At 43.6% G+C, this 27310-nt stretch overlaps 1 protein-coding gene and 2 long non-coding RNA genes across 9 annotated transcripts; 2 read left to right on the top strand and 1 right to left on the bottom strand.

The window, feature by feature from the left end:
* Positions 1-559: 559 nt before the first annotated feature.
* Positions 560-6274, top strand: LOC147132183 (uncharacterized). The gene is made up of 3 exons (XR_015082193.1): positions 560-679; positions 2769-2816; positions 6127-6274. It is a non-coding gene; the product is annotated as an uncharacterized LOC147132183 (long non-coding RNA).
* Positions 3263-8391, bottom strand: abhd5b (abhydrolase domain containing 5, lysophosphatidic acid acyltransferase b). The gene is made up of 7 exons (XM_086014961.1): positions 8268-8391; positions 7504-7586; positions 7034-7412; positions 6172-6323; positions 5029-5140; positions 4773-4953; positions 3263-4680 (listed from the first exon to the last, which is right to left on the bottom strand). The coding sequence occupies exons 1-7, from the start codon at positions 8309-8311 to the stop codon at positions 4561-4563; spliced, it is 1071 nt and encodes a 356-aa protein (XP_085871087.1). The 5' UTR covers positions 8312-8391; the 3' UTR covers positions 3263-4560.
* A 269-nt stretch (positions 8392-8660) lies between these two features.
* Positions 8661-26840, top strand: LOC147132181 (uncharacterized). 7 transcript variants are annotated; one of them, XR_015082188.1, is made up of 9 exons: positions 8661-8722; positions 9057-9165; positions 9281-9325; positions 10251-10317; positions 18736-18911; positions 19652-19791; positions 22231-22372; positions 23838-23907; positions 26295-26840. It is a non-coding gene; the product is annotated as an uncharacterized LOC147132181 (long non-coding RNA). The 7 variants fall into 7 exon arrangements; XR_015082190.1 differs by lacking the exon at positions 9281-9325; XR_015082192.1 differs by lacking the exons at positions 8661-8722; positions 9057-9165; positions 9281-9325; positions 10251-10317 and adding an exon at positions 16071-16187.
* Positions 26841-27310: the final 470 nt, after the last annotated feature.

Below are 27310 nucleotides of genomic sequence, written 5' to 3'. Positions count from 1 at the left end.
GTAAAAAGGATTCCCGCGCAAGTGTTTTTATTTATATGATAATCGTCCTCCGCTAATGCAAATGACGCAGCATGCTGAGGAAGTAGAAAGCACAGTTGTGTTTTGATCACAGTTGAGAGGGCCTTTTACTACTTGTCGAAAATAACTAACTAATAACAGTAACAATATAGACAAAAACATTTCAGAAGCCATTCCTGAATGTTTGTTGTCTTAAAGTCCCTTTCACAGATAAAATAAGTGAGCAAGTTGTAATCTGCGCGACATCTGGCCTAGTATTCCACAAAGAGATGGGGATCAGACTATCGGATCAGGAGCTTGAGGACGTGCCCGCACACATTGCGCATCATGATGCAACAACACAAACGCGCAGTGGCTCGCGTGATCCGCACAGGATCAAACACACACAAGGTCACCGCTTGGCTTTAAAATTGTGAATGAAGCGCTCGGCATCATGTGCCAGTGCTGGCTGCTATGTCACGTGCACCCTCAACCACATGTCCCATAATACACCATGCTAGTGGTAGCATGTTGCATTATGGATAGCCTGGATTTCCTGATTTGTCAGTGCAACACTGGGACAACTCCTACTTTGTAAGATGGCCGCCCTCATGAAACCAGGCTTCCCCTTCTGCAAAAACATCCAAGAAAGACGTTCAGAAACCAAAAGAAAACTCAGAAAGTAAGTTGTGCTTTTGTTTGGGTGCTTGTGTATCTGCATGTTGGTAGCTAGTGAATGTGATTTATCATATTTCTTGAAATATTGATAAGTATGACAAATGCCAACAAACTATAGATGAGTCTCCCCCCAAAATGACATAAATGGAGTTAGCCCACTTTAGATCTCAGTGACTCAACATATCTTAGAACCAAAGACGTCAGAGAAAAACAATAGACAAGTAAAGCGCAAATACCTGAAATATTTGCGCTTTGTTACTTCCCAACACTACTCTGAGCATGTAGTGTACTCCACAATACAGTTGTGTAGTACGCACCAGACTATTTTGTCCCACTTGGCTGGGAACATGAGCACGTGACAGTTGATCTGCTTGTGCCGGGGTCAGCGTGCACGGACAGTCTGTTACACTTAATCCTATTACAGTTCGGTAATGTGCACCAATCACAAAGTATTTTTATCTGGTTCTTTTGGACGCTATATATCTCATTTTACAACGAAACACCTGCCAATTTTTTTTTTTTTTTTTAAAGTAGTCAGTGAAGCAAAATTATGTGTAATTTGTGTGTAATTGTTTGCTGTGGAAGTATATGCAAAAAAAACATTTGGTAGGTAAAATGGATGCCTCACGATGAGATGGGAGAACCATGTGATTTCTCCCAGCCAATCAAACATGAGATATATATACATACATATATATATATATATACATATGTATATATATGTATCGTATATATATGGATCATATATATATATATGCATATATATATATATATATATATATGTATATATGTATATGTATCATATATATATATATATATATATATATATATATATATATATATATATATATATATATATATATATATATATATATATACATATATATATACATATATATATACATATATATATATATATATGACTGGTTTGAAGTATTCCAAGTGTCATGTTGTGTCACCTGTCTGGCCTTCGGAACCCCCCAGCTGCCCTTGCGTCGTCCAGCCGACCTCCTCCTCCCTGCCAGCTGTCTTCACTTTATTTTTAGTTTCAGCCCACTTGCCTCGCAGCTGCTTTGGAACGTTTAACTTCATTATTTGGTCGGCAACAGCAGCCTATTCTTGAACGTTCTGTTCTGTTTTCTCTCTGTGTCAATCTAGCGCAAGCTTTCGAGTGGAAAATGCCACAGGAGAAGGTATGCAGGTTGTTGCGAAAGATGAAATAATTGCCCATTGGAGTGCCTCTAATTAACCCTGCAAAAAGTTCAGATATGCTACTAGGCTTTTCTTTACAGTTACTAAATTACAGTTGGTTACAGTTACTTGGTTATAGTCACTCGGTTAAAGTTAACTTAATTATTTACTTTCTTTGCTTAGTTACAAACTGTGCTCATAATGAACCAGCCACATTCAAACCGGTGTTAAATGCAACCATTTCAAGTGCCCCTGATTAAACCCAAATAAAGTTCAGATGTTCTAGTAGGCTTTTCCTGAAATTTTCTAGATTTATAATCTGTAGAATAATAATGTGCTGCTACCATTATGCTACTAAGGTGAGGCCAGATTTTGGCACCAGCTAAGCTAAAAAGACCAACTACTTGCCCCTAGTGCTTTTTTTTCCCCTTTTTTTTAATAATTGCCCATTGCATTACATCCATCCATCCATTATTATATATTTTTTGTGGGCTTAAAATTTGAAATTGATTCCAACATAAATCTCTTGAAAATGTGAGCAAGGCTGGAGGGATCAAAGATGTTTCGCCGTCTCACTGAGCACGGAGCGAGGCGTCTGCGTGTAGCAGCAACCCATAATTACCGTGTCCGAGCGCAGCGTTACTTCCGGGAGCTCGGCAGTCCAACACGCTTGGTCTCCGTGACTACGCTGTTGCCAGGAGACGCTGCAAGTGCGGGGCCGTTGATGTCTGCGCATCGACACAAGCTGACAGATGCAGAAGGGGCCTTCACTCACAAGTTAGACCATGAAAAAGCTCCCCCCCCCCCCACCCCACCCTTGCAATATGCGATAACACAAGCACCTTTACAGTGGTAATACACTTCAGTTGTAATGTTTCTTTTGACCTTAAACCTCTCTGTAGGATGCAGTTCCACACGTGTACAGACGGAAGGCTGGCTGCATCCATGAGGTGAGTAAAACCGTACAACTAAAATATCCTCTTTGAGTGTGGGAGTACTGTCAGAAGTTCTGTTCAACACAGCGCTCAATGTTCTGCACACTGCTTGTAGAAAATCCATATCCTTGATATCCAGCTTAAGTTCCATGGGTGTGCTAGTACGCACTTTATTGTCACTTAGCACTACTATTGCTACTTTTGGCCGACCAGTACGCAAATAAACCTTACTAGTGAACTACTGTGCTGCACGAGAAAAACAACTAGGACCAAAGGTAGGCATGAGTCCGCCGCCAGTTGCTTCCTGGACTCTACTAGGAACACCAAAATGCGTGTATTCAAGACTTATTTGCAAGTACGTTGTAATGTATTCGCCAGTGAAAAAAGTTGACTCTCCAATTGGCAATTCCACGTGTCTGTATACAATGGGAGGCCCCAAAAAAATGGTTCTGGATCAAGAGTTTCAAACTTCAGGTTGGAATTTTTATTAACAGTACAAGTGAAGAAGACAAAAAAAAATCCTGGCAAATAGCTTTTAAATTTGTCTTTCGTGTTGTTTACATGATGTGCTTATGTACAGTATGTTGCTATAATTACAATATATTTTTTTTGTACATTTGATTTGCAGGGAGAAACAGCATTTCAAAAGTTTGTTATACACGGATGATCTATAGCAGGGTTTAAAAAGACGCACTAAAAACAAGCAATAAACACAAATTCCTACTTAGGTTCCCTTACGGATGAAATGGAGGACAGTAGAACAATATGAAGTGGTGTTAGAAATGTTCAAGGACTGGTGGTGATCACAAATATATTTACATATTGTCACCCTCTCGTAAAAATAATGGACAAAGTAATGTTTTCAGTTTTTTGGGGGTTTTTTTTCAGAAAAAAATGAACCACATTCTGATGATCTTCTATGTGTTAATAATTTCATTTCAGGCGTAGAATTGACCTGTTTAACTCATGATACAACCAATTTTAGAGATCATCATTTTAAGAGGCTGACAATATATTTTACTGAACATCTTTTGAGACACCAGTCCTGGAGCTTTTCTGACACAACTCATAGACCGCACATTTCATTAACGTAGGCAACAGCTTCCTTGTATTTTTTTTTTTTTTTTTTTTGGGGTAGAATTCCAACCTCCTCCAAAAACGGGAGCAGGATGTTTGACTTCTGATGCGGCTCGTTGAAACAGGAAGTCTATTTTTAGTCAAACACGCCAGGCTCTGACCCTGTTCTGTGTGTGAGTGTGTGTGTACTGTGCGCCGAGACTCTTAGAGGATCACTGACTGTCCATTTTATTGGTGCAGCACAGAACAGGAGGCGGCGTGCTGTGCTGACACCTGCTGGTTGGGAGAGTTGCCGATTTCTAGAACACACACACACACACACACACAGAGACAGACGAGCACTTGCCCTTTGTCCTATTTACTTTTTCCCTCGTATCTGCGAGAACATTCTGTATAGATCCGTGCTCCAAACAAGACGTCCACTTCGGAGAATTGTCCTTCCAGATCCAGATAAAAGTTGCCCAACATCTTTTCCCAAAGGCACGTGATCACATTATTCACACCAGCTATTTGACGCAATCCTCGGAGGCCCGGGGAGAGTTTATCCCGACTGGCAGACCGACGTCTCCGGTCGCTAAAGTGCGTAAGAGAGAAAGCTTCAATGGTTTCAATCGTCTCTGTTGGCTCGTGGGGTTTAGTTCAAAGTGTGCGTTAGCTTAAAAAAAAAAAAAAAAAAAAGTTGTCACGGCTTCGGGCCAAAGTCTGTGCTGTTTTTCTCCGTCCTGGCAAGGATGCAGAGGACCGTTTGGTTGAAGTCTTCAGGCTGGTCGGCGAAAACATAATGGCCTGCTCCTCGAATCACCTGACAAATATAAGAAAGGAGAATAGAAGTACTTATAGAAATATTTAATGTGCCTTACATTCTATCTTCCTATATGACAGCAAAGCACCTACCGTGATTCCCACCTCCGGCCTGGTTTTTTTGAAGGCGTATCCCGAGGCGCTGTCGATGCTGGAGCGTGATCCGTAGATAAAAGAAATGGGAATTCCCGCCCGCACCTGGCCGATGCGCTCCAGCATGGGCCGCTTGGCCCAGCCGTACGGGATGGTCATATTCTTGAAAGCCGTTTCGCCGCTAAAACGGGGCGAGGGCCGCGTCTTAAATGGGTTTGTGAAACAAAACGGATGCTCACGTGCATAAAGCGCTTACCTGGGAGTCTGGGCGTTGAGATGGTAGATGTAGTTGGACACGGTGTTGTCGTCAAACATAGAGGAATACTTCTGCTTGAAGTCGGACCTGATCGTTTGGACCAGCGTCGGACCTGAGCACAGGAAAAAAAAAAAACAAGAAATACTGTCATTCTTTAAGAATGACTACGCCGTTTTTTTATTCACTTTGTGCAGTTTTGTCCACATTAAGGTTGCGACAGAGCCCAGCTGACTTTTTCTTATAGTAGTAATGCTACTTTTGATCTAAAAAAAATGTAGTTTCATCCTCATAAGATTATGGGTTACATCTAAAAAATGCCTGCCTTTTTCTTTTCCAACATTTTACTTTGAAAGAATGCAATGTTAATTTTAAAAAAATATATGTCTAGCATTACATTGGGAAAAAAGTTTTTTCTCAAAAATATACAACTCGTAAAGACAACTTGAATCTACAAAATACAAATTCATCTAAAAAATAAAATGTTTTATTTACGATTTCCTTTGACAAAACTATAACTTTTTATCTGGAACGATGACTACTTTGATCTAAAAAAATGTACGACTTTTTTTCCTCATAAGTTACAGCTAAAATGTCAACACTATTTGCATTTATTCTTACAAAATTAGGACTTAAATCTTGAAAATATAGACATTTTAAACTAAAAATATACATTGCAATTTTTTTCCTTGAAAATATTCTAAAAAAAAAAAAACCTGATTTTAAAAAAAATTTCATAATGTTTTTTCTTTCTTTTTTCTGTGTAGCCCTCATACTTATCGACGTGAAAAACACTCTTCCGGTGGTGCGGCGTTATCTCCCCAGGAACATATTGTACAAGCCCACAAACACTGGTCTGCTGTGTGAGACGTGATCATGTGGACAAATCAATTGGTGGTATTTCCGTAACATAGGACGGGGCTCATTTCTCACCGTAACCCACAGCCATTCTATCGATGCAACGTGAGACACTCATCAAAATCCTCCCTGCGGTGCTGACACCACTGGGACTCACCGTTAACGTTACCCGTAAACTTTAACCACACGTGCTATTTCAACGCCATGTTTATGTTGCGTAACCACGCTTATGTAATCTGTCAGGACTGGGAGGTGATACATCGTCATCAGTGTGTGCAGTGTACCAACCTAAAGGCCCAGCCAGCCTGAGGCCAGCCAGCGGGTTGAACGGGCTCATGACGGCCCCCATGGCTCTGATCCACACTGGGATGGAGTTATGGTGAGGGTTCTCGGGGCGGGCGGGGAACCCCCACGGCTCGACCAGCAGCAAATGTTTTACCCTACAGACAGGTACACCGAATTGAAATTGAAAGTGAGCACAATAAATCCCCAGATTGTGTTTGGGCAGACTTTGTACCCTTGCAGGGCACAACTTTCGGTACGCCTGCACAATCTAATAAGATCTAATAATAATTGCCACTGTAAAAGATGGATTCATTTCATAATATGCTTATCATTATGATGGTAGTTTTCAGTTTCATCTTCTAGCTACATGAGCTGGGCATACTACTACGACTACTTTTAGTATTATTTTGTTTGTAAATGATTTTTAGGTGCTGTCTCTCAATAGTTGTCTTGTGTATGAAATGTGCTATATAAGTAAAGTTGCCTTGCCTTACAAATTCCAATAATCTCAATTACCAATAGTCGTACTACTATTACTACTGTCATAGTAATGGCAGTCTCACTAGTAGTAGTCATAGCACTGACAATTATTTTAACAACCGCTTGTTTTTTGTTTTTTTTATTAATAATATATTTTTTTAAATGTATACATTTTATTCATTTGTGATCATTTATTTCGATGAATTGATGCACCTAAAATTGTGTTATTACTGTATATTTTTATAAACTGCAATACCATAGAGTGCTATTTTTCTTACTAAAATATAAGAAGATACAAATTAAACTGTACATTGTGCTGGTGTGGCTAAAAAATAGTGTTTGGTAAATACACCTTTATGAATAATCAAGAAAGAACGTACAGTACCTGTTTGGGTATCTGAGGGTGTAGGCAGCAGACAAATATCCTCCCAGGTTGTGTCCCAGCAGCAGCATTTCCTGCAGGCCCACCTTCTCCCTCCACTCCTCCAGGGCTTCCACGAACTGCTCCTCGGCTACCTCGGGCTCACCGCTGAACAGCGGGCGGCTGCTTCGGCCGAAGCCCAGCAAGTCCACAGCGTAGACCGGACCGCCGCTGCAGAGGGAGTCCAGATTTTGAGTCCACAGTGCCACGCCGCCGCCAAAGCCGTGCAGCAAAACCAGAGGGGGCCTGGACTGCGGAGCAGACGATGGCTGGAACGTGATGGTCCAAAGGTAGTTCCCATTGGAGATGCGGACATGCTGTCTGGAGAAAGGCTGCTTTACACCTGCAGTGTTAAGGATTGGTGAATGAGGCAAGAAACAGATATGGATAAGGGGTTTGTAGAACAAAAATCATTATGTTTTGACATTGCTTACTTTTAAGCATTTTCTCCTCAGCATCTTTAAGCTGAGAGAGGGAAGTGGGGCACCATGATGGCAGCCAACTTAATAACCAGGAGCTGCAAGACATGGAGAAGAGCGCATGGTGATTGAGAAAATGGGTGGAATGATCGTTTTAGCCTTCTCCATGGCAAAGCACATCAAATACAGACGGAGGGCTAGAGCCATAAATGGTCCACTGGCCTTCGGTTCCTCGCCCCTTGTCTATACGTTGAACTTTGACCATGACATTTTCGTTATCATTGCTGACATGCAGTCTGTGACTTCCCTGACGATCCATTCTGTGTCAGAACTTGACAACATGTATAAACAACGCACGAAACGTATAGTCGGCTGTTTTCAAACAAACATACGTTAAAAAAATAGGTTTAGTGCAAAAAAAAAAAAAATAGACATTCTAGAACTGACAGAATGTCAGGGAGCGGGGTTTAAAAGTTGTTTTTCCAGAAAACATCTAACGGAACAAGTCAAACTATACGCCGAATAAACCATAAGGTTGCAAAACCTTGTAGGAATCCCACATTCGTGATCAGGTCAACATACAATAAGATAACTTCTTAAAAATAACTATTTGGCACGGAAGCTTGGTTGCACTTCCCCAAACCAGGCGGACGGTGCTTGTAGCTACCGGCTGAGTTGTCACCTCGTTCAAGAAAACAACGGAGCGTTGTTCAAATCGCGTCGTTAAGACACAATAACGGATCTTCGGGAATTAAATGTTTCATAAAACATAAACGTACCTCTGCTCCTTGGCAGGTGGATCCCAGTCCGCCATACTTCGCATGTTTAACGGTGGTCCTACGACCGAGGTGGAAAATTGTCAGAATTTGTCATGTTGCGTTCAGGTACACTCCGCGAAAAAAGCTTTAACTGCAAATTGGGATTACGCCTCACGAACACATACGGCTGGATAATACGAAACAAGATGATCATTTTCCACAAATTGAAACGTATCATAATGCTCCCGTAGACATTTCGTTGATTACAATTTCAAGTATGTTAGTGGAATTTTCTGCCGGTATGACGTCTTTAACGAATTAGTTAAAACGTTTACCCGAAGGTCATTGAACACAACAGTGCTTTTGAAAACAAAGCTAATTTGTTGACGTCGCTCTTCGAGGTAGTGGTCACGTGTTTGATTAAAATATGACAATGTCAGTAAAATCGTTTCCCTTCAAATGACGCCCCAAAAGAGGTACGTAAACATTGGGATAATTACAAAGGACACAATAACAGCTAAATACTAAAAAAAACAACAACAAAAACTGACAGCGAAATGGCCTTCATAATTTAGGTTCAAGTAAAAAGTTTACTCAAACCGAACAAAAGTTGTTCATAGCAACATGCACATTTAAGGAGACCAAAATAACTCATGTAAACAACATTTAACAACTTTGAACAAATGTTTACATTAGACCTGTCAAGCTTTTAATGTTGCATGAGTTACTGACGAGTACCATACCATAAATTCCTTTTATAACATTATGTGTGTTTAGTTTTATTTATTATTTTGCTCTCTGTCGCTGTAGAACTCCTAGGCGGATTAAACAGCTGTATAAATTGAAGGCCTCCATACTGTTGCACCTCTGATGAGCCAAGATGAAGAACCCAACAGCAACTCCACAATCTACGTAAATGGTAGGTGGCATACTAAATATGATGAATGAACCGATTCCATATCAGAACAAATGTTTATTATGATATATTATACAGCGGGTATTTGTTAGTTGAATGTTGTTTTGCATATTTTTAGAATTGCCTTGCCTGACTGGCAGCATGGGGCCGACATACTAAGATAGTAAGTAAATCTTCAAAAGAGGCCGAGTGCCTGCGTCAAGATGTTTGCTGGAATTCACAGTTGAAGTTTGATTATTTAAAAAAAAGGAGAGAGAATTACATCTATGGTGTATTTCATCAAACCGAACAGCATAATTCATGCTAACACACAATAATGCAAAACGCCAATGAGTGACTAACCAAACTAGCATCGATGTAGCTGTAGTAATAACTGTTTGAGCAACATATATTCGAACACAATTTTATAGACCAATTTTTGACCCAAATACGTTAAATTAGAGCACATCTCGCAGTCCGTATATCTTCCACAGACCTGAAGTTCCCCACCCCTGCTCCACATTACAGTATTATTTGTCAAGTAAAAGTGTGTTAGCGGTTTCCAAGTAAGTGTGTCAGGGGTTTAAGATACAGAATTTTTTTAAGAATGGTGTCCACCTTGTGCAATGACATACCAGGAATGAGGTTTTTGAAGGCTGACAATAGACAGAAAACATAATTACCAAGTCAGAGATTAAACCTAAGCTTATCTGCATAAACTTCGCTGTACAGTTTTAAGATAAGAGGCGGCAGATTAAATGAAAAGTTAATTTAATTCATTATCCTCCAGGATTTGAGTGTACAGTATGATCCTATTGCTTTAGGAAGAGCGCTTTTGCTATCTTTTCTATTTTTTTTCCTTTTACTTTCCCCTCTCGCTCTGAATCTCATTAAATGTTAAAAGAGGTTTTATCTTATAGATTAAAAGAAGTGGTACCCTTGAAAACCTCTAAAGCATCCTTCAGTCACTTTGCACACAGTGTTAAATCGAAGCATTTAATGTGCTGGCAAAAATCCACCGAACTGACTGTTAACAAACAAAATTAATGGTGTGCTTTATGCTCTGTGTTTAACCGAATGCAAATCATTTTATTTGATTAATTCAACAGGAAAAGCACCGTGGGAGGAGACTCAAGCCTGTCCGCGTCCACAAGGGGGCGTGCTTGCGTTCTCTTTGTATGTATACATTTTTACTCACACACTGGCTACTTTGTCCTTCATTTCTCAAACACTATTTTGCTCGCAAACCACCTACTTGTGGTGGCACTTGGACTATGGATGACTGAGTGGCTGCTGAGTGCGTCATTCTTGCCGCACTCACACACACACACACACTCACACACACACACACACACACTCACACATTTACACGTATTGTGTGTTTGTGTTCTCCTGGCCACTCAGAATGTGAAAAGTAGCTATTGAGGCTGATGCCTGAACCACACAGGAGCAGTTTACAGAGTGTGTTTGGTGTCATCGAACGTGCCGTCAAAATGACACAAAACAAGCTCGTGCTGTGAGGAGCCGTCACCTACGTGGCACGACTTGCAACGGTGGTAAAACATCGTCGTACCAAAGCACACTTTAGCTGTTTAAAAGGCGGGCCTTCACGGGTAAATTGCTGCAAATGTTCAGGGAAATCTTTTCAAGATTTCTGTTGTAGGTTAGTCAAAATACCCCAAGGATCAAGAATAATAGTGCACTTATCACACTCTTTGATGACCAGAGGCGTATCTGGTCGTCTTAATCTCCTCATCATATCTTTTTTTTAATTTAGAAAGAAGAGTAACCCAAGCTCTCCTATAGAACAGAAAGAGCATCAAATGTATTTTCAACTCATGGAGGCGGTCCTTCATCACCAAGTGGCTTACTTGCAGACACATTTTCGGAAGTAAACTGCTTACAAAAAACTCAGTTGTGTAGTTTACACTTGTTGGTTAGGCAGAGACTTCAGCGACCCCCAAAAATGTCTGCAAGCTATTTTTAAATCACTCTTGCATAATATGCCAACCTTTAAGCTTGGTACTGGATCATGAACTTTATGCTTTGCCTTATCATAATTTGTCATTTTGCTCATATTTATTCCTATTTCTACCCCGCCTTTTGTCCAAAGTCAACCAAAATGACTGATTTAAATTTTTTTTAATCCACCAAAAAAAAACCTGAAAATTTGATAGATTTTTCATAATCCAATTTAAAGATCAGATCAAAAATGCAAAATAGAATTGTTGTTTTATAAACAATTCACTTTTTCCTTTTCTGAAAAAAAAAAGAATGACTGATTGACTTGACGCCGAGGACAAGCATTAAAGGGAATAGATGCATGAATAATTCCTTTCTCCATATGTTCAAGAGTTGTCAGTGTTACATTTTTTTATATGGTGTGTTTAGAAACAGTGTGTGCAGTGAGTTCTTTGTTGGTCCAGCAGTCAGTTCCAGTTAGATCTCACCAGCCCGAAAACAACGCAAATGTACAGTCGTTTGGGCAGCTATCGCCATAAGCGAGTGTGTCAGGAGTTTTTGGGGCATGGCCCAGTGCACTATGGGTATTACGAGTTACCAAGCTGTGAGCTGTACATACTGTAGACAGGGGGCGGAAGGGATGCGGAGTCTGTCTGGTTGCTAGGATACGCGGCTGGCGCCAAGAGTGGCTATGATTTATAATGGCCGGCTTCACTGTCTTGCTCTCTCCATTAGTTTCCTCCATCGTCTCCTCCCTCTCACTTTTCCATCCTCCGTGGTTTGTAGCCTCGGCCAATCTACGCGACGATTATCTGGAGACTTCCTTCCGCCGTCGTTCCAGGCTAATATTATCGCTGATGCCCAAAGAAAGAAATTCCCAGCAACTTCCATCTATTTTGCAATCACCATAAAACGCATTTTGAGTCCATTTCCGCCCCTCACCCTGCTGCAGCCGCGCTCGTCCAGATGCAATTATATCGATTCAGCAACTTTTGTGCGTGCACGTGCGAGAGTGCCGGTTCACATGACCATGCATGAGCTGCAGCCACATGAATGGATGATATTGATTTGCAGAGACTTGATCCATCTCGCGTTGTCCCCAGGGATATAATACAGTGTGAGGAGGAGGAGGAGGAGGGCAGAGGACCGTGTGAGGCGAGGGAACAAAAGCAACTATAGAGAATATGAATATAACCCTGGAAGCCGTCTGATGTAAATGTCGACTTTAAGGTCCGATATCAGTACCGACATGGTACGTTCTCATTTTATTTTCGTAAAGGAGATGTAGCGCTGCCTTGACCTGCGAGTTTCGTTTGTTCCCTGACTACGCTTGTAACACAAGAAACTTGTCTCTTGAAATGAATGCAAATGTCAGCCCCGCAGAACACATCAACAAGAAAAAAAGTGTTGATGGTTTAAGCATCGTGAGTTCATGATTCAATGCCCATTGACGGTAGTTCCGGTGTGAGCGCCTTGGCCACCAGGGGCAATATAACATATATACGGCCTACACGAAGAAGAGCTTTAATGTTTAGGATTCGACATTAAAAGGAAAGTCAACCCAAATATTTTATTTTCAAGAATATGTTACATGCAAGCCCACTTGTTGAAACAGGGCATTCTGATAAATATTGCGTTTGTGGAATAAGTGTTAATCCACTCGTTTTTAGCCATCTCTGTGGGCGGCCATTTTGTCTTCTGTCGACTGAAAATGACATCACAACTGCTCACAACGACCAATCACGACTGACCTGTTTTCTGAATCTCAGCCGTGATTGGTCGTTGTGAGCAGTTGTGATGTCGTTTTCAGTCGACAGAAGACAAAATGGCCGCCCCCTCCAGCGATGGCTAAAAACGAGTGCATTTTGCTGCTTAACTTATATTCCTCAAACGCTAAATTAATCAGAATGCCGTGTTTCAACTAGTGGGCCTGCTGGGAATATATTCTTGAGAAAAATATGTTTGGGTTGACTTCCACTTTAACAGTGGCCTGTTGGCCCGGAGCCACTACGTAGAGACCTGCCTGACCGGGCCATCATCAATTTTATAAATAAAAACAATGAAATTAACACATTGTCGCTTTTTCAATATTTCATATTCAATATTTTGAGTTTTATCCACTTAAATTGGTCACTCCTGATTGATCTTTTGCCGTGCAGAGCTAATTATAATCCTATAAGGAATGGCTTGAACAAGATGTAAAGCCCAGAAAATGCCAAATGTTAAATACTTAGTTTGGTATTATAATGCAAAACAACCCAAAAGAACATCACATACCCCCAAAATGTTACCACACAAAAAATGTACCACTCATTCACGTGCAAAAATAAGTTATATTGTAAAGAAGATCAAACATGCTTTTACATGTTGAATTCTGTGTTTTTGTTGCCCGTTCAACAAAGTGAAAAATTGAGCGCGCTCTCTGAGCCTCTCTTTAGTGTGTGTGGTCAGTGACATTGTCACATTAATAATCAAGATGTTTTCAAATGACTCTTGATACCTCTTTTCCATGTCCGCTCCACATCCATGGTGTGCTCATGGGGGGAAAAAAGCTAAAGAAAAAGCAAACTTATGGCATTAATGCTCAGCGACCTGACGAGATTTGTGCTGACATCACACGTAATGATTTGAACTCCCAAGTCGAATTTGTCGGCATATTTTTTTCCAGAAAATCCTGGTCGGACTCAGAGCGATACCACTTTTGATGCATTCGACTTCAGAAGTTCCACTGTATTCTTGTGTACGGTATCGTATTACATTACCTTGCAGTATTTGACGGAGGAAGACAACGATTTGTCTCTTAAGTTGTGCAACCACAAGTGATCGAGTCGGACGTTCAAACAAGAGTGCCCGTATTTCTCATCGCCCCCCCCCAGTACCCCCCCCCCCCCCAGTACCCCCCCCCCCCCCCGCTCCATCTCGGCCTGCCTTCCAGTAAATGGAGGATAATTTTAGAGCGATAAAGAGCCCAGAGGATATCGAGGGAGGGAACACGCACGTGCGCGCGCGCGCACACAACGCACAATAAGATGGTCCCTCATTCCCTTTTGCACCTGCTGACCTCACAGGATCCACTGAGATCGGCTAGTGCTGAGTGTGCGGCTTCCACACCCACTCAGACACACACACACATGCATATACAGGAATGCATACACTTTAACTAATAGGCCTAATGTTTCCTGAAGAGGGCCCAGCACTGCATTAGCTACGGATGTGGGATTGATTTCGAAACTGAAAGCCTTCAAGTGTGGGTGCGTGTCTGTGTGTGTGTGAATATGTTATGCATTTCCTGGTGGATGCCATTTAGTGTTTACTCACAAGTAATGTGCACACTCACAGAAAGACACGCAAGCCACACATAAGTCAAGCCTGTCAGACCGCCGTGTTCACGCACGTCTGCATTAGCGCAAAGCAGCAATACGAACGCAAAAGACCGGGAAGTTGTCTTATTTCGAAGCTGTTAAATTGCTCCAGTTTGACAATAACTCTCTGGCTGATGTCCGTTAGCAGTCGGGCTAATTAAAGAAGTGTGACCCATCACATCAATTACACAGCAGCGAATCTGCGGAGTACAAAGCGTTGCCTAATGGCAGATTAAGTCACGACGTCAGGCTCGCACTTCATTTCGGTGGTCTGCAAATTCATTTAAAGTAGCTGCTAATTAGCTGAAATGATCCCTAAATTATATTAGCATTAGCCCCCACCAGAAAAATGTCCAATGTAAGAACAGTGTACATTAAGTAGGTTAAATTCAGTCCAAATTGCACCCAATCATTTCAACAACAAAAAATGTAAATGCAAGCCTTTAAAATGTTTTAAAAGTTATAAAAAGTCAGCCTTTACAAAAACTATTCTCTGTTTGAGAGGTATTCATTTACACTGCACTTTGTCAAGCAGATCATGATGATCTCATATTTCGGTAACCTTATTTAGGTGCATGAGAGGGTCAAAATATTAGAAACAGCTCCAAATATGATGCGCTGTTCCACACCATTGCAAATACCATCCACCAGAAGAAAAGTTTTTTTGATACACGTCATGTACGTCGTTCGGCACTCTCCACGCCACTTTTCTTCTATTTTTAATTGATCATTCCCCAAAACCACAACTAGTAGCATTTGGTGTTTGGCAACTTTCCAACATGAATAAGCCACGCTACCAACGTAGCACCCTTGGCTAGCATCATCTTTTATACGGCGCATGTTGTACGGGTTGTGTGTACGTGGCTTTGTTTAGCAATGCGGAGGAGGAGTGAAGTGATGCTACGTTCAAATCTTGCTAGCAGCTTGAAAAGTGCATATGCGAAATTTAATATTGTTATGACTATGTTTTTCTAAAGTACAATATTCTAGAGTAGTATTTTCCTAATCAGAAAAATGATTACAGCAGATTTTGCAGGATTTTTGGGTGATGCTGGAACGGATTAATGGCGTTTCCGCTGACCTGAATGGTGAAAGATAATTTGAGATGTGCAAGTGCTGCGTTCAGAGATCATGGAACAAATTCAACTTGTATCGCAAGTGTAGCTAATGAATTGTCCTGTATGCATCATTGCCCCAAATTTGTCTTCTGGAACATCCCAACTGTCATGTGGTTCTCAACGTACGTATTCAGTTCATGGCACCATCCTCACGTGGCCTTGTGATGAACTTAAGAACGGAGATCTACTTTGTGATGTTCCCTTTGTCCACTTTGTGATCATTTTTGAACGCTTGCTAATGTTGTATAGTTTTTGAGCCGGATATTCACTCCTATCCTCTCGTTCCGGTACTTTAATAAACGCAGCCAATTGTAAGAATATTCAAAGGAATGTCATTTCGGGACCATTGTGGAATACTACCAAACAAAAGTACATACTGTATCGGCTTGGGGAGGGGGGGTTGAGGCTAAACGCTTCCGTCTCTTTGCCGTCACATGGTTCATGTGGGATATTGTTCATGTAGTGAGAAACAAGCTTGGCGTGAACAAAGAAGATAAGTTAAGAGGGTTGGCGAGAAGGAAGCAGAAGATGAACGGGTTAAAGAGCGTCGAGAGGCTGAGGTGGCCGGAGGGGGAGGAGAAGCACGGCAGACGTGGAGGAGGAGGTGGGGAATTGATGGAGCAGAAAGCTAGGTTATTCCTGCTGTGTGTGTGTGCGTGCGCGCGCACGCACGTGGGTATGAATGGCAGGCTTTGGCAGTAAATGAAACTGTTTATCAGATCAATATGGCCATCATCTCTCAGATGACTGTGGCCTCTGCTGAGGAACAATAATAAATCACAGGCAAATATGGAGGACGTCGATCCATACGGCGGCCTGTTGGTCTGTTTTGCGAGAACCTTTGAATCTGCAGTCTTTATCTCTATGCTTTGGCGCTAAAGAAAATCCAGACACTCATCCAGTCATGCATTTTGCTATGTGACATACATCAAAGGAGACGTTGTAGCCTGTCCTCAGTTCCTTCCTGGAAGGGCTAACAAGTGCGCGACGGGCGCCTGTGCTCCTGCACGGAATAATGTAGCCCACCAATATCAGCCAGAAGACTCAGGAAACCAAAATAGCGTCACGAGCGCCGATAAATATAGAAGGTAATTAAATCGGCAGCGGGGGAGAGACGGAGAAAAGCCAGGAACGAGCAAAGGTCTGTTTTCAAGGAGGATGGAGCGGGCAAGTCAGTGTCATCCGTCGTCTGTTTTTGATACTCTCTGGCAACATCCAACCTGATTTGACTTCCTTAAAAGCGGAAGTCAATCCAAACATTTTTTTTTTTCAAGAATATGTTCCCAGCAGGCCCACAAGTTGAAACACGACATTCTGATAAATATTCCGTTTGTGAAATAAGTGTTAATCCACAAATTTTTAGCCATCTCTGGGGGCGGCCATTTTGTCTTCTGTTGACTGAAAATGACTGCACAACTGCTCACAACGACCAATCACGGCTCCGATTCAGAAAACAGGTCAGCCGTGATTGGTCGTTGTGAGCACTTGTGATGTCATTTTCAGTCGACAGAAGACAAAATGGCCGCCCCCAGAGATGGCTAAAAATGAGTGCTTTATGCTGCTTAATTTATACTCCACAAACGCAAAAGTAACCCTTTCATGCAAAGTGGTCACTACAGTGGACAGCTATTAATCTAAAAAAAATATATTTATATTTTAAATAATAACATTAAATCATAATTAATGCATGAAAAATGTTTTATAAATTAATATAGGCGAAAGCAACTTTTGAATAGATGTCCACTGTAGTGACCACTATGCATGAAAGGGTTAATCAGAATGCCGTGTTTCAACTAGTGGGCCTGCTGGGAACACATTCTTGAAAAAAATATGTTTGGGTTGACTTCCCTTTTAATAGCGTGCCCTGAATTACGTTCACACCGTTACAGACCCCGGTGGGCGTGGCATTTAGTAAGATAAGAGATTTTCACCATAAAATAGTTGTGTGGAAATTTGGTAGAGCGCCGCAAGCATAAAATCACATTTGAAATGATGGAATTGGAAGAGTTAGTGGAAGACAGGCACATTACTGGGTTAAAGAAATCAATCAGTTAAATGGTTTTAGGGAAGCCAACAACTGTTTTGTTTGATTTAACTCACCCCGAGCAACATTACGTTTAATACTTGAGACAGCACGGCCAAATAACGAACAACAAATGAGCAACCAAGGAAATGCAGCGTTGAAAGGATTTTTAGCAAAGTTGATACGGCGTGACTCTTTCTTGTGACTCGCTCCACAGCCCTAATTTTTGTTTTCCGTTTGCTTTTGGGAGCAGAAATTGTCTCCCTTTTAGCGCCTTTCATCTGCGCTATTTAGAGATGCAAAATTAGCCGGCGCAATTTGTCTCAAGTTTAATAAATCACATTGCATGTGCTGAATTCAAGTATTTGCATATGCTCCTCCTAGAACGTGCAAAATGTGTTTTTTTAAGGATTTACTTGGTGTAAAAGGTTTTAGAGCCGCTACTAGTACTTGGGACAATTAAATAAATGCTCTTTGAAGGATTTCCTTAAAATTAAACATTCACAATATGATCTCATAAAAAAAAAAAAAGGCAAAATAAATTAGATGATAGTATGTTACTGCATATGCATAGTCTGTCATTTCAAACTAATACCACTGTGGTTTCATTTTAACATTTTGCTCTGTCAAAGCGAATCAGATCTTCTTGTAAGTTGTTATTTGTTATTAAAAACAAACAGGACAGTGGGTTAGTGGTTGGAACATTTGGCTAGTCGTTCTATGGATTTGCAACTTAGCACGTTAGCTAAATAGAAGACTCTTATTTGTCCTGAAGTGTATATGTGAGCGTTAATGGCTGTTAGTTTATCTGGCCTCTCAGCCAAAGTCAGCTGACTGACTTAACTCACCTGTCAACGGAATGCGATCGAAAATAAATGGATGGATGGCTGTAAACTCTTTTGTTTTTACATTTGTATACATCGGTGCTAAGTGCGGCAGCGAATTAGGCCTTGGCACAGCTCTGATTTTTTTTGCAGTATGTTCCCCTGGATTGGGTTAAAAACTGAAGATTGTAGATTTATGAATCATTTTGGCGGAGGATACTTTGTGCTTTTGCTTTTTAGCCTATGTGTGTTGTGTCGTTTCTTTTCAGTGGGTTTTTTTTGTGTGTGCGTGTGCTCCATTGCAGGCGTCGTGAGTCAGCAGTATTCCACCAGCCTATCCTGAGGAGACTCGAGCACGTGAAAGCTGTGGCTGTCACCCTCCTCGTGACGTGGCCCTCGCTCGCCCTCGTCTACCTGCCCTTTTTTTCTCCCGCTCGATCAGACGGACGGAAGTTCCCGCCAGGCGACGGCAGGGTTGAGGGTGAGAGGTTGTCGGAGGGAGGGGCGGGGCCGAGGGGGGCAAGCCAGCCACCATCTTGACGTCGCCTCCATTGGGAGCGCGTGTCCGATTGTTGTGACAGAAAGAGACGGACCGAAAACCCGAGACGATACACAAAGACGAATGCTAGCAGCTCGTTGGCCACACGCACAACTCGCCTTTTCTCTCCACACACTGTCTTCCTATCTCTTGCGCTCTTTGTCTTGTCTTCCTCCCTCGACTACCTCTTCCTCTATCACACCCACACAGACAATGGCATCTTGTGTATCGTCTGCCTGACACACAAAGGCGCAAAAAAACCCCACAAATTTGCACGCGCGCGCACGCGCGCGCTGCCGTAAGCGCAATCAGTCATACGAGCGTGACTGACGTGTATTTCTGTAAAGCGCACAAAAGGCTCCACGTTTTTTTTCCCCACTCGCATTGTCTGCCTTTCACGCACACTAACACACACATGTACACATGTACGCACAACGCCGCACTACTCTCTGTCTTGGAATTTTACATTTTGATGAAGGAGGAAGCGCGCCGTCCAATCAGAGCAGCGGCAGCCGGGAGAGACCATCAGGGCGCAGACAGCAGGGACCATTCCGGGGCAGCCGAGCGAGCGTCACAAGGGCTTCGCCGGCCCGGCCCGCTCCCCCGCATCCCCTCTAGGCGGGTGGTACGATCCGACAGGCTGGTTAAGAACCCCTCCTCTGTGTCTCCCCCTCTCCTGTCAGTGCTAGGGTGTAGCTGCCGATCCCATACACCATAGCAGAGAGCGGGGAGGCAGAGGAGCCACGTCAGGTGTCAGCCAGCTGCTCCGCCACCCGACTCGAGGCGGCACAACCAGCGCAGCGCGGCGCCGCATCGAGGCCAGGTGAGTCGGAAGCACACTCGGACACCCTTTTTGACATGTGCCTTGGCAACGCGCGGTGTTAAACACCACATGGCATCACAATGAAATAAACACATGTACATGATACAGGTGTGCAGGTACCAGTGCGCTCCAGGAGATCATGATTGGCGCCTCCAAGGTGTGCGCATGGTTGTATGATTGGTGTCATCCGTACATGCGCGCACAATATATATTGTATACGTGTGTGTGTGTGTGTGTGTGTGTGTGTGTGTGTGTGTGTGTACGCGCGCCATCTCTCCCAGTATGGTGGTGGGAGACAAAGGGTCCCCTCAGTTTGACGCTGTGCACGCAGCCGCCGCTGGGTGGGAAACTTCCCCCCCAGTCGCCAACCAGCGGTTATGAGAACGGAAGGGAGGGTGGGTGAGAAGAAAGAAGTCAAATAGGGTCTCGGCTTCACGACATAACCCCCCCCCCCCCCCCCCACCTACACACACACACACACACACACCTTAATTGCTGCCGAACACTCCTGACTCATGGTGATAGGAGGACACGCTCACAGGAGATGGTGAGGATGATGATGATGATGGGGTGGGGGTTGGGGCGTGGGGGGGGGGGCGGATTGGGGGCGGCGGGGAGTGCACTGTGAGGACACGCCGGGTTGGTTTGTCAGTCATGACAGGAGGACTACTGTCATGTTTGATAGACATGCCAGATAGAAGGAGATTAAATACATGGGTGCAAGAAAGGGGGGGGGGGGGGGCTTGGGTGGTCATCTGCCACGCACATGACTGCGTGTGAGAGCACGCGTGAGTGCAACCGTGGAACGAAAGAATGGCAGCGTGATGCGCTCAACCGACGGCCGTCGCTGACCCAGACAAAGGGCGGCGATCATATGTGCAGTCTCTTGGCGTATACGCAGCCAGGATGGAGGGGGGCGCGGGGGGGGGCGCGGGGGGGGGGGGGGGGGGCGACGGTATGGTGAATGGCGACATGTATGGAGGGCGTCTCACACACACGTGCACGCGCATACACACACAACATGTGATCCTCACGTCTGAGCTCGGAAAGATTCCATGTGCGCATTGCACCGCTGCGCCCCCCCCCCCCCACACACACACACAGACCCCCCCCCCACCAGCCCCCCCACCACCACCACACTCACTCGCTCTTTACCCGACGCCCTTATTCAACCTGCACTGTTCGACGGTCTTCATCATAGACACGCTCCTCTTCGTCATGCGACACCTCATTGATCCTTCGCCATAACCTCCCCCGTCATATTCTATTACATCGACATCCACCACCCCCCCCCCCCCCCTTTTCGCCGTCTGTGTCAACCAGGCGATGTGATCTTATCCTTAAGTGGCCTTTATCAAGTCCTGCCCATGTGATGGAGGATATCAGTCCATCTCTTCAAGAGGGGTGTAGTCAGGGTCAGTTGGCCTTTTTTTTTTTTTTTTTGTATACGATAATATTGAGCATCTTCATAATCGTTGTGACTGACATCGTAAATTGAAACAAAGACAGGGTTGTCAATCATCTGAAACGGCGTCCGCGGTGCTGCGTATTGATCCGAGTGGACGTTTATGACCTCCTATACTGCGCGCGTGTGAGATTTACACTTTATACAAGGTTCATTTACAATCTTAGCCCACCTCAAACACACACACACACACGCACACACACCCAGCAGCAGGCTCTTTGTGTTAAAAATGGTGGCCCTATAAGAACAAGCTGTACATTTCTCGTTGAGCGTTTTACTCCATTTCCTCTCTCCTCGCCCCCCCACACTCCGTCCATATGTGAGTGCTGTCAAACTGTAGGGCGTGCCCCCCCCCCACCCTTATTCCTCTCAGCTCCTCTCCTCTCCATGTTGCATATATACATATCTCGCCAAGTGGAGTTCACGCTTGACTGCATGCCGCCCGTACGTGTGCTCCTTTTGCACCACCGAGGGAAAAAGGAAAACTTAAACGCTGTTTTTTGACGTCCGAGGTGGCGAGCGTCATTTTGCCGAAACTGTGCTCGCAGAAACGTCAATTACATTAAGTGAACATTCCAGAGCCGGCGTGCAAAATGGCTGCCGAGTCGACGCGCTGCCTGTGATGGCCGACGAGCGTGTAGGTCTGAGGGTGAGCCGTGTGCATATGTTGCTGCTGCGAGTAGATTTGTGGCAAGGGTAATCCTGCTTTTTTTGTGTGTGTGTGTGTGTGTGTGTGTGTGTGTGTGTGTGTGTGTGTGTGTGTGTGTGTGTGTCGTGGGCAGTCTCCACTAATCCATAATTACCAGCGTCAACGTACACAACCTAGAACGTAAGAGTCATTACGGCGGGACAATTGTCGATTGTTTCTCGTGGAAAACCATGAAAAGACACATTTAGCGGCGGAGATAAAGCGCACGTTTGCGTATTTGTCAGCGAGCCGTCCTCAAAACGCTGATCGTGTTCTTTCTTTCCAGTTGTCCGCCTCGCCAAGCCAAACCAGCCCATGCGTCTGCCCGGCTGGGCCTAGCCTGCCCTGCCCTGCCCAGCAGCTGGCATCCTGCAGGAGTCATCAGGGTTAGTGCTCGGCTGGCACCCCTCGGCGTCCGAATCAGCAAGGCAGGAACTTGTAAATTTATAGACGTGCACTCAAACGCGAGGCCAAACAATCCATCTTGCATAAGATGAAGAAGGGTGGGGTGCATTAGCTTTAAAACGCATCAGTCACTAAAGCCGATAGTAAGCGAATTTTTTTTTTTTTTTTCTTGGTTTAAATTTATGACGCAAAGACAGAAATGACTCTTCATAGGGACAGTATCGTCTTTTTAACCACATGCTACACAAGCTAAACGGCCTCTCCTTATTAGCTGTTTTGCTTCTAATTCCAATCCTGCAAGTTTGAGCATTTTGCGCAGTTCATTGGGGAGACACTGCAGGGAAAAAAAAAAAAAAGGAGACAAAGCTCCAACTAAATGACTGTCGGACTTATCGGGACCGTGTGGGCGTGTGCGCGCGCACGAGGGAGCGCGTGCACGGACCACCAACAGGCTCGCCCGTTCAAATCTCTGCCCTTGCCGCTAATGCGTCTGTCAGCCTAAAAGTGTGTTCAGTCGCAACGATTGTGCGTCGGATGCCGCTGAGTGACAGCGGGCGTATTTGAATTGAATGCGCATTAGTGCATCACGTCAGCACTTTTCTTTGCTTTTTTTTTTTTTTTGCAGTGTTTCACGAGCGGTTTAGTTTATTTGAATTTTGTTTTCTTACACAGGAGGGAAAAAAATCCTGAATTGCAACTTAAAGGACAAATTGCTTTTGTTAAATTAGCTCCACTCTTCCTGAGTGTTTGCTTCCTTACAAAAGAGGCCGTTTTTTTTTGTTTTGTTTTTTCCCAGCGAGTTAAAAATAACACTCAAAGGAGAATGGCATCATCTTGATTTTATTGATGTTCTCACTTTTAGTCCAGGCAATTTAAGGACACGAACCCATGTGTGTAAGCGAATGCGCGCGTGGCTTTGTCTACCTGCCATTTAGCCCCGAGTTAATGAGGAAATGAGTGCACGCTTATCGCTGCCGACTGCCACAGATCCTTAATAAAAGTACACAAAACGCGGCCATTGCTATTTATGTGCTGGCTGACGCGAAACAACCTTCCGGCGTTTTGCTACATTTGAAGCAAGCTCAAAAAAAAATTCAAATGGGTCATAATCCGGATTTTGTGTATTACTGTAATTTCTCTCCACTCCCAACATGCTTTGGTGGCACAAAATGTGCCTTGAGTGGGCGTGAGGAGGGAGGTCTGCAGCTTCCAGGGTGGGGAGGATGCTCGCCTACCCTCCCGGCTTCCATCCCGAGCGAGCGCAGACAACAGACGTCGTCATTTTCCAACTCAATTTACAGATGCATTAGGAGATGCTGAGGCGCACCCATATCCCTCAAATGCAATCAGGCCTCCTTTGTGCTTTAAGAGGAAATTGAGGGTGCCGTCGTTATCGACTTTCTTTCCCACTTTGCTCGCTTTTTCTGCCAACGTATCGTACGCGGCTGCTTACAGACCCTTTAATGACTGATCTTGTCTCCCTTTCAGGCCGCATTCAAACGGCAAAGATGGATGTCAAAAGTCATCTTTGAAAGATTTCTCTTATAGATTGGCAAAGGTAAGTTCCATGAGAATAGGCATTTAAAGTAAGGTGGGGAACTTATTTGTTAGGAGTATTATGAAAAAATAATAGAGAACTTGTGTTTATATTATAAATATTTTTGGAATTTTTATTTTTAAAAATCCTCTTGAGAGCTTTACATGTTTTTCATGGCGTTGCCAGATCAAATCCCCTTTGCTCTGTATATACGGCCCACCGACCTTCGATTCCCCACTCCTGTTTTAAACCTGTCTGTTCCGAAGCTAATATTGATTTGAAGTCTCTCTAAAAGTATCTCAAAGCGCCTCCTGAAATTTAATTCAAACCCTCGAGTGAAACATTTTCACTAATGACGCACGCGGGAAAAATGGGTTTGATATTGAGAGGGAAACCGGAGCAATCCCGATGATGGGATTCTGCTGAAATTAACAACAGGAATTGATAGGATGCCTCAAATATCTCCAAGGTTGAATGGCATTTTTCACACGTTATCATCGGTAGAAATGAAGTACAGAGTGAGCTTGGCGTGCCTTGCTACGTAGAACGCGCGTCCAACGAGGTTGGGCCCTCCGCTATACGTACGACGAAATGAGCTTGAGTAAAAAACGTGAAGAGAGGGAGGACGAGACCAGCGGCAGGACGGCAGACAAAGGAAAGGATGGGGGGCTGGGAATCGCAGGAATGGCAGAAACAGGACAAGGAAGAAAGGAGTTCTTAAGAAAAGAAATGGGTGCCTTTTGAAAAAGACGCCACCTGTTATTCTCACCTCCGGGAGTCTGTCTGGATCTACCTTTCATTTGTCTTTGTTCTGTGGAAATTGCCACAGATCACAGAACATCCCCTTTCCCACCCCTCATTTTTGTCCCCGTATCAGTCATTTCTTCTACCAACTGTTTCCCCATCTGCACCATATTTGATCTTTTCCCTCCGAACATCAAATTTACCGTGGTATTGTTCTCCGTTTTACTTTGCGGAAGCCCTGCAATGTGACGGAGAGAAGCACATTCGTATGTGTAGTAGGCACGGTTCCTCCCCAATGGGATCCATAGCATTCAGGTAGAGGAGGTGGCTCGGCGCATGTGGACGTTATCTGGAAAGCAGAGGCCGGCTGCCATAGCAACCATATGATGAGGCAGGCAGGCAGGCAGGCAGGCAGGGATATTTAAAGGAATTCAGCTGCTGCTCGCCTTGCTGTCAGCTTCGCACGCACAATCGGCCCAGTGTAGGACAAAGAAATCCACTCAAATGCGTGTTAAAAATCTGCGTTCCTATCATATAGCATGAGGTATGGAATCGTAGAATAATGGCACAGGTTTATTCAGCCCTCCTATCAAGGGCAATCATGATTATATTTTTTTGATCCACCATTCCTATTTATCCTCAGAGGAAACTCTTTTCCCCTGTAGTGCCAATTAAATTAATCAGATTTATTTTACAGGGCCCTTAATCAACACGCGAACGTGCCGTCAGTGTTTAAGCACACACATACGCGAAATCAGCTCCTATCACCTCTGTTTTGACATCTTAAATTGTTTTAGAAATTTGAGTTTTATTTCGTTGCACGTTCTGACCATATTAAGACATGATCTCACTGGTCATTTCATTTTTTTTTTCTACATTTGAAACAAGAATCCATAATAAGTTAATGATGTAGTGATGCCTTTTGACCTATATTGAAAAATATAGACGATAATGGGTGCTGATCAAAAAGCCGTCAAATGACGACAAAGCGAGACGCATTATGGGAATTTATAATACAATCAGCATCAAACATGCTCGGATCAATTTGTTGAACGTAACATATGGTGCGACTTCAAGTCTCGCACGCATTAATTAACCCTATTGAACCTATTGATAGTTGCAAGAATACAAACGGCACCCTGGTGTATTGCGGACACGCTTTTTTACCATCAGGTAAATGCCTAACATCACATTTGATCACTGCTCAGGACAAGCCGCTAATTCCTCCCTTTTATTCCTCTCTTTACCGTCGCCGCCATTCAACATTTAAATGAGATTGTAAGTGTAGGCAAGTGTAAGCAGGTCCCAATGCCTGCGAGAGCGGGCGGCGAAGATGAAAGTGCTTCACAGAATCAAAATGAACAGTGACCTCTTGTAACACTCCCCTGCTCTTTATCCCATTTTAATCCCAGCTCATTTCATATGCTAAGTAAAAGCTTATATCTCTCTCACATTCGCGCACACACACACACCTCTCATTGGCGTGATTATAAAATTTGCATAGAGGATGTTTGCAAGTGCAGAGAGGTTTGCGAGTGGCCTGTCAGGTGCAGAGAAGTTGAGCAGAGGCTCCCAATTTATGACAAAAATCCAACTCAAAGAAAGTTCCCTCGAGTGTCTGTTTTTATGCCTCATCTTCTCATTTGCATGTTCTCTTCTCACAGCTGTCATTTGAGAAGTGGAGACCAGGGGAGAGCGGGAAGAGTAGACCGCGGCCCCCCAAAGGAGAAGCAATGAGATGTAACCGCTCCTCTTCTCCCTAATGGAAAGACTATTTCTCCACCATTTCAGCACCATCTGCCGGCTCGGTGGGGCGAGACAGCTGGTGTTGTGAATCAGGCCGCCACATTCCAGGGAACGGCTACTTCCCAACACCAGGGTCTCTCCTTCACCACGTGCACCTGAATGCGCTCAAATACCAATCCATGAGCGATGACTGTGATCTCATCAATTGTGATAGCCATCTGATCATTTTCTAGAGCAATTGTCCTCAGGATTGTCATGGGTGAGCTGACGCGGTCACACCTGGGGACTATTTAGAGTCTTCAACATACATGTTTTTGGAATGTGGAAGCAGCCTGAGCCAAGACAAGAAGGCCCTACCATTAATGATGATGAAAAAAAACAATTCTATGTTGTTTATTGTATGTAAAATAGGCGTATCATGTTGCTATGAATACCCTTAAACATAATAAAAATAAACAAGATGAGACAGGCGTGTATGTTGTATTCTTCACATGGTGTCCCACAAGGATCTGTTTTTGGTACCCTTATATATTTTGATATTCTGCCTATATATGTGACAATGTAAATGTAAATGTGAAACAACAGAATTACTGATTTGACTGATCAATGTTATGCTCACAAAGTACAAAGCAATTAGGTGAAGTTAAATCAAGTGGACAGTGTGGTTAGCTCGTCTGCCTCACAGATCTGAAGTCTGGGTTCTTATCTCAGCTTCGGCTATGATGGCAACAGATGTGCAGAAGCTAGGTATTCACAACCTGTGGCTTTATTCAAGAGAATTGGTTTACTATCTGCTACAAAATTGATTCACGACATTTGGTAGCCTTCTGCCAGCTGACAAACTCTAGTGTAATGTAGACGTCACCCCCCATTTTGTGTACCGACGTAGTCACCTGTCAAGCCATTGCGCATGCGCTGTGTCGCCACACCTTTA

Source organism: Filicampus tigris, chromosome 18 (genome assembly GCF_054856515.1).
Source record: "Filicampus tigris isolate MCC_2025a chromosome 18, RoL_Ftig_1.0, whole genome shotgun sequence".
In the NCBI taxonomy this organism is placed as follows: Eukaryota; Metazoa; Chordata; class Actinopteri; order Syngnathiformes; family Syngnathidae; genus Filicampus; species Filicampus tigris.
Note: the sequence above shows the minus strand (reverse complement) of the source record. Positions and strands in the feature narration are given on the sequence as shown.

Bases quoted from the DNA above. Each gene is read 5' to 3' on its own strand.
- abhd5b (XM_086014961.1), bottom strand. From the start codon at position 8,311: ATGCGAAGTATGGCGGACTGGGATCCACCTGCCAAGGAGCAGAG. The intron at 7,413-7,503 runs GTAAGCAATGTC...TTAACACTGCAG, and splicing joins TGAGGAGAAAATGCTTAAAA to GTGTAAAGCAGCCTTTCTCC. The intron at 5,141-6,171 runs GTTGGTACACTG...TCCTGTGCTCAG, and splicing joins CAGGCTGGCTGGGCCTTTAG to GTCCGACGCTGGTCCAAACG.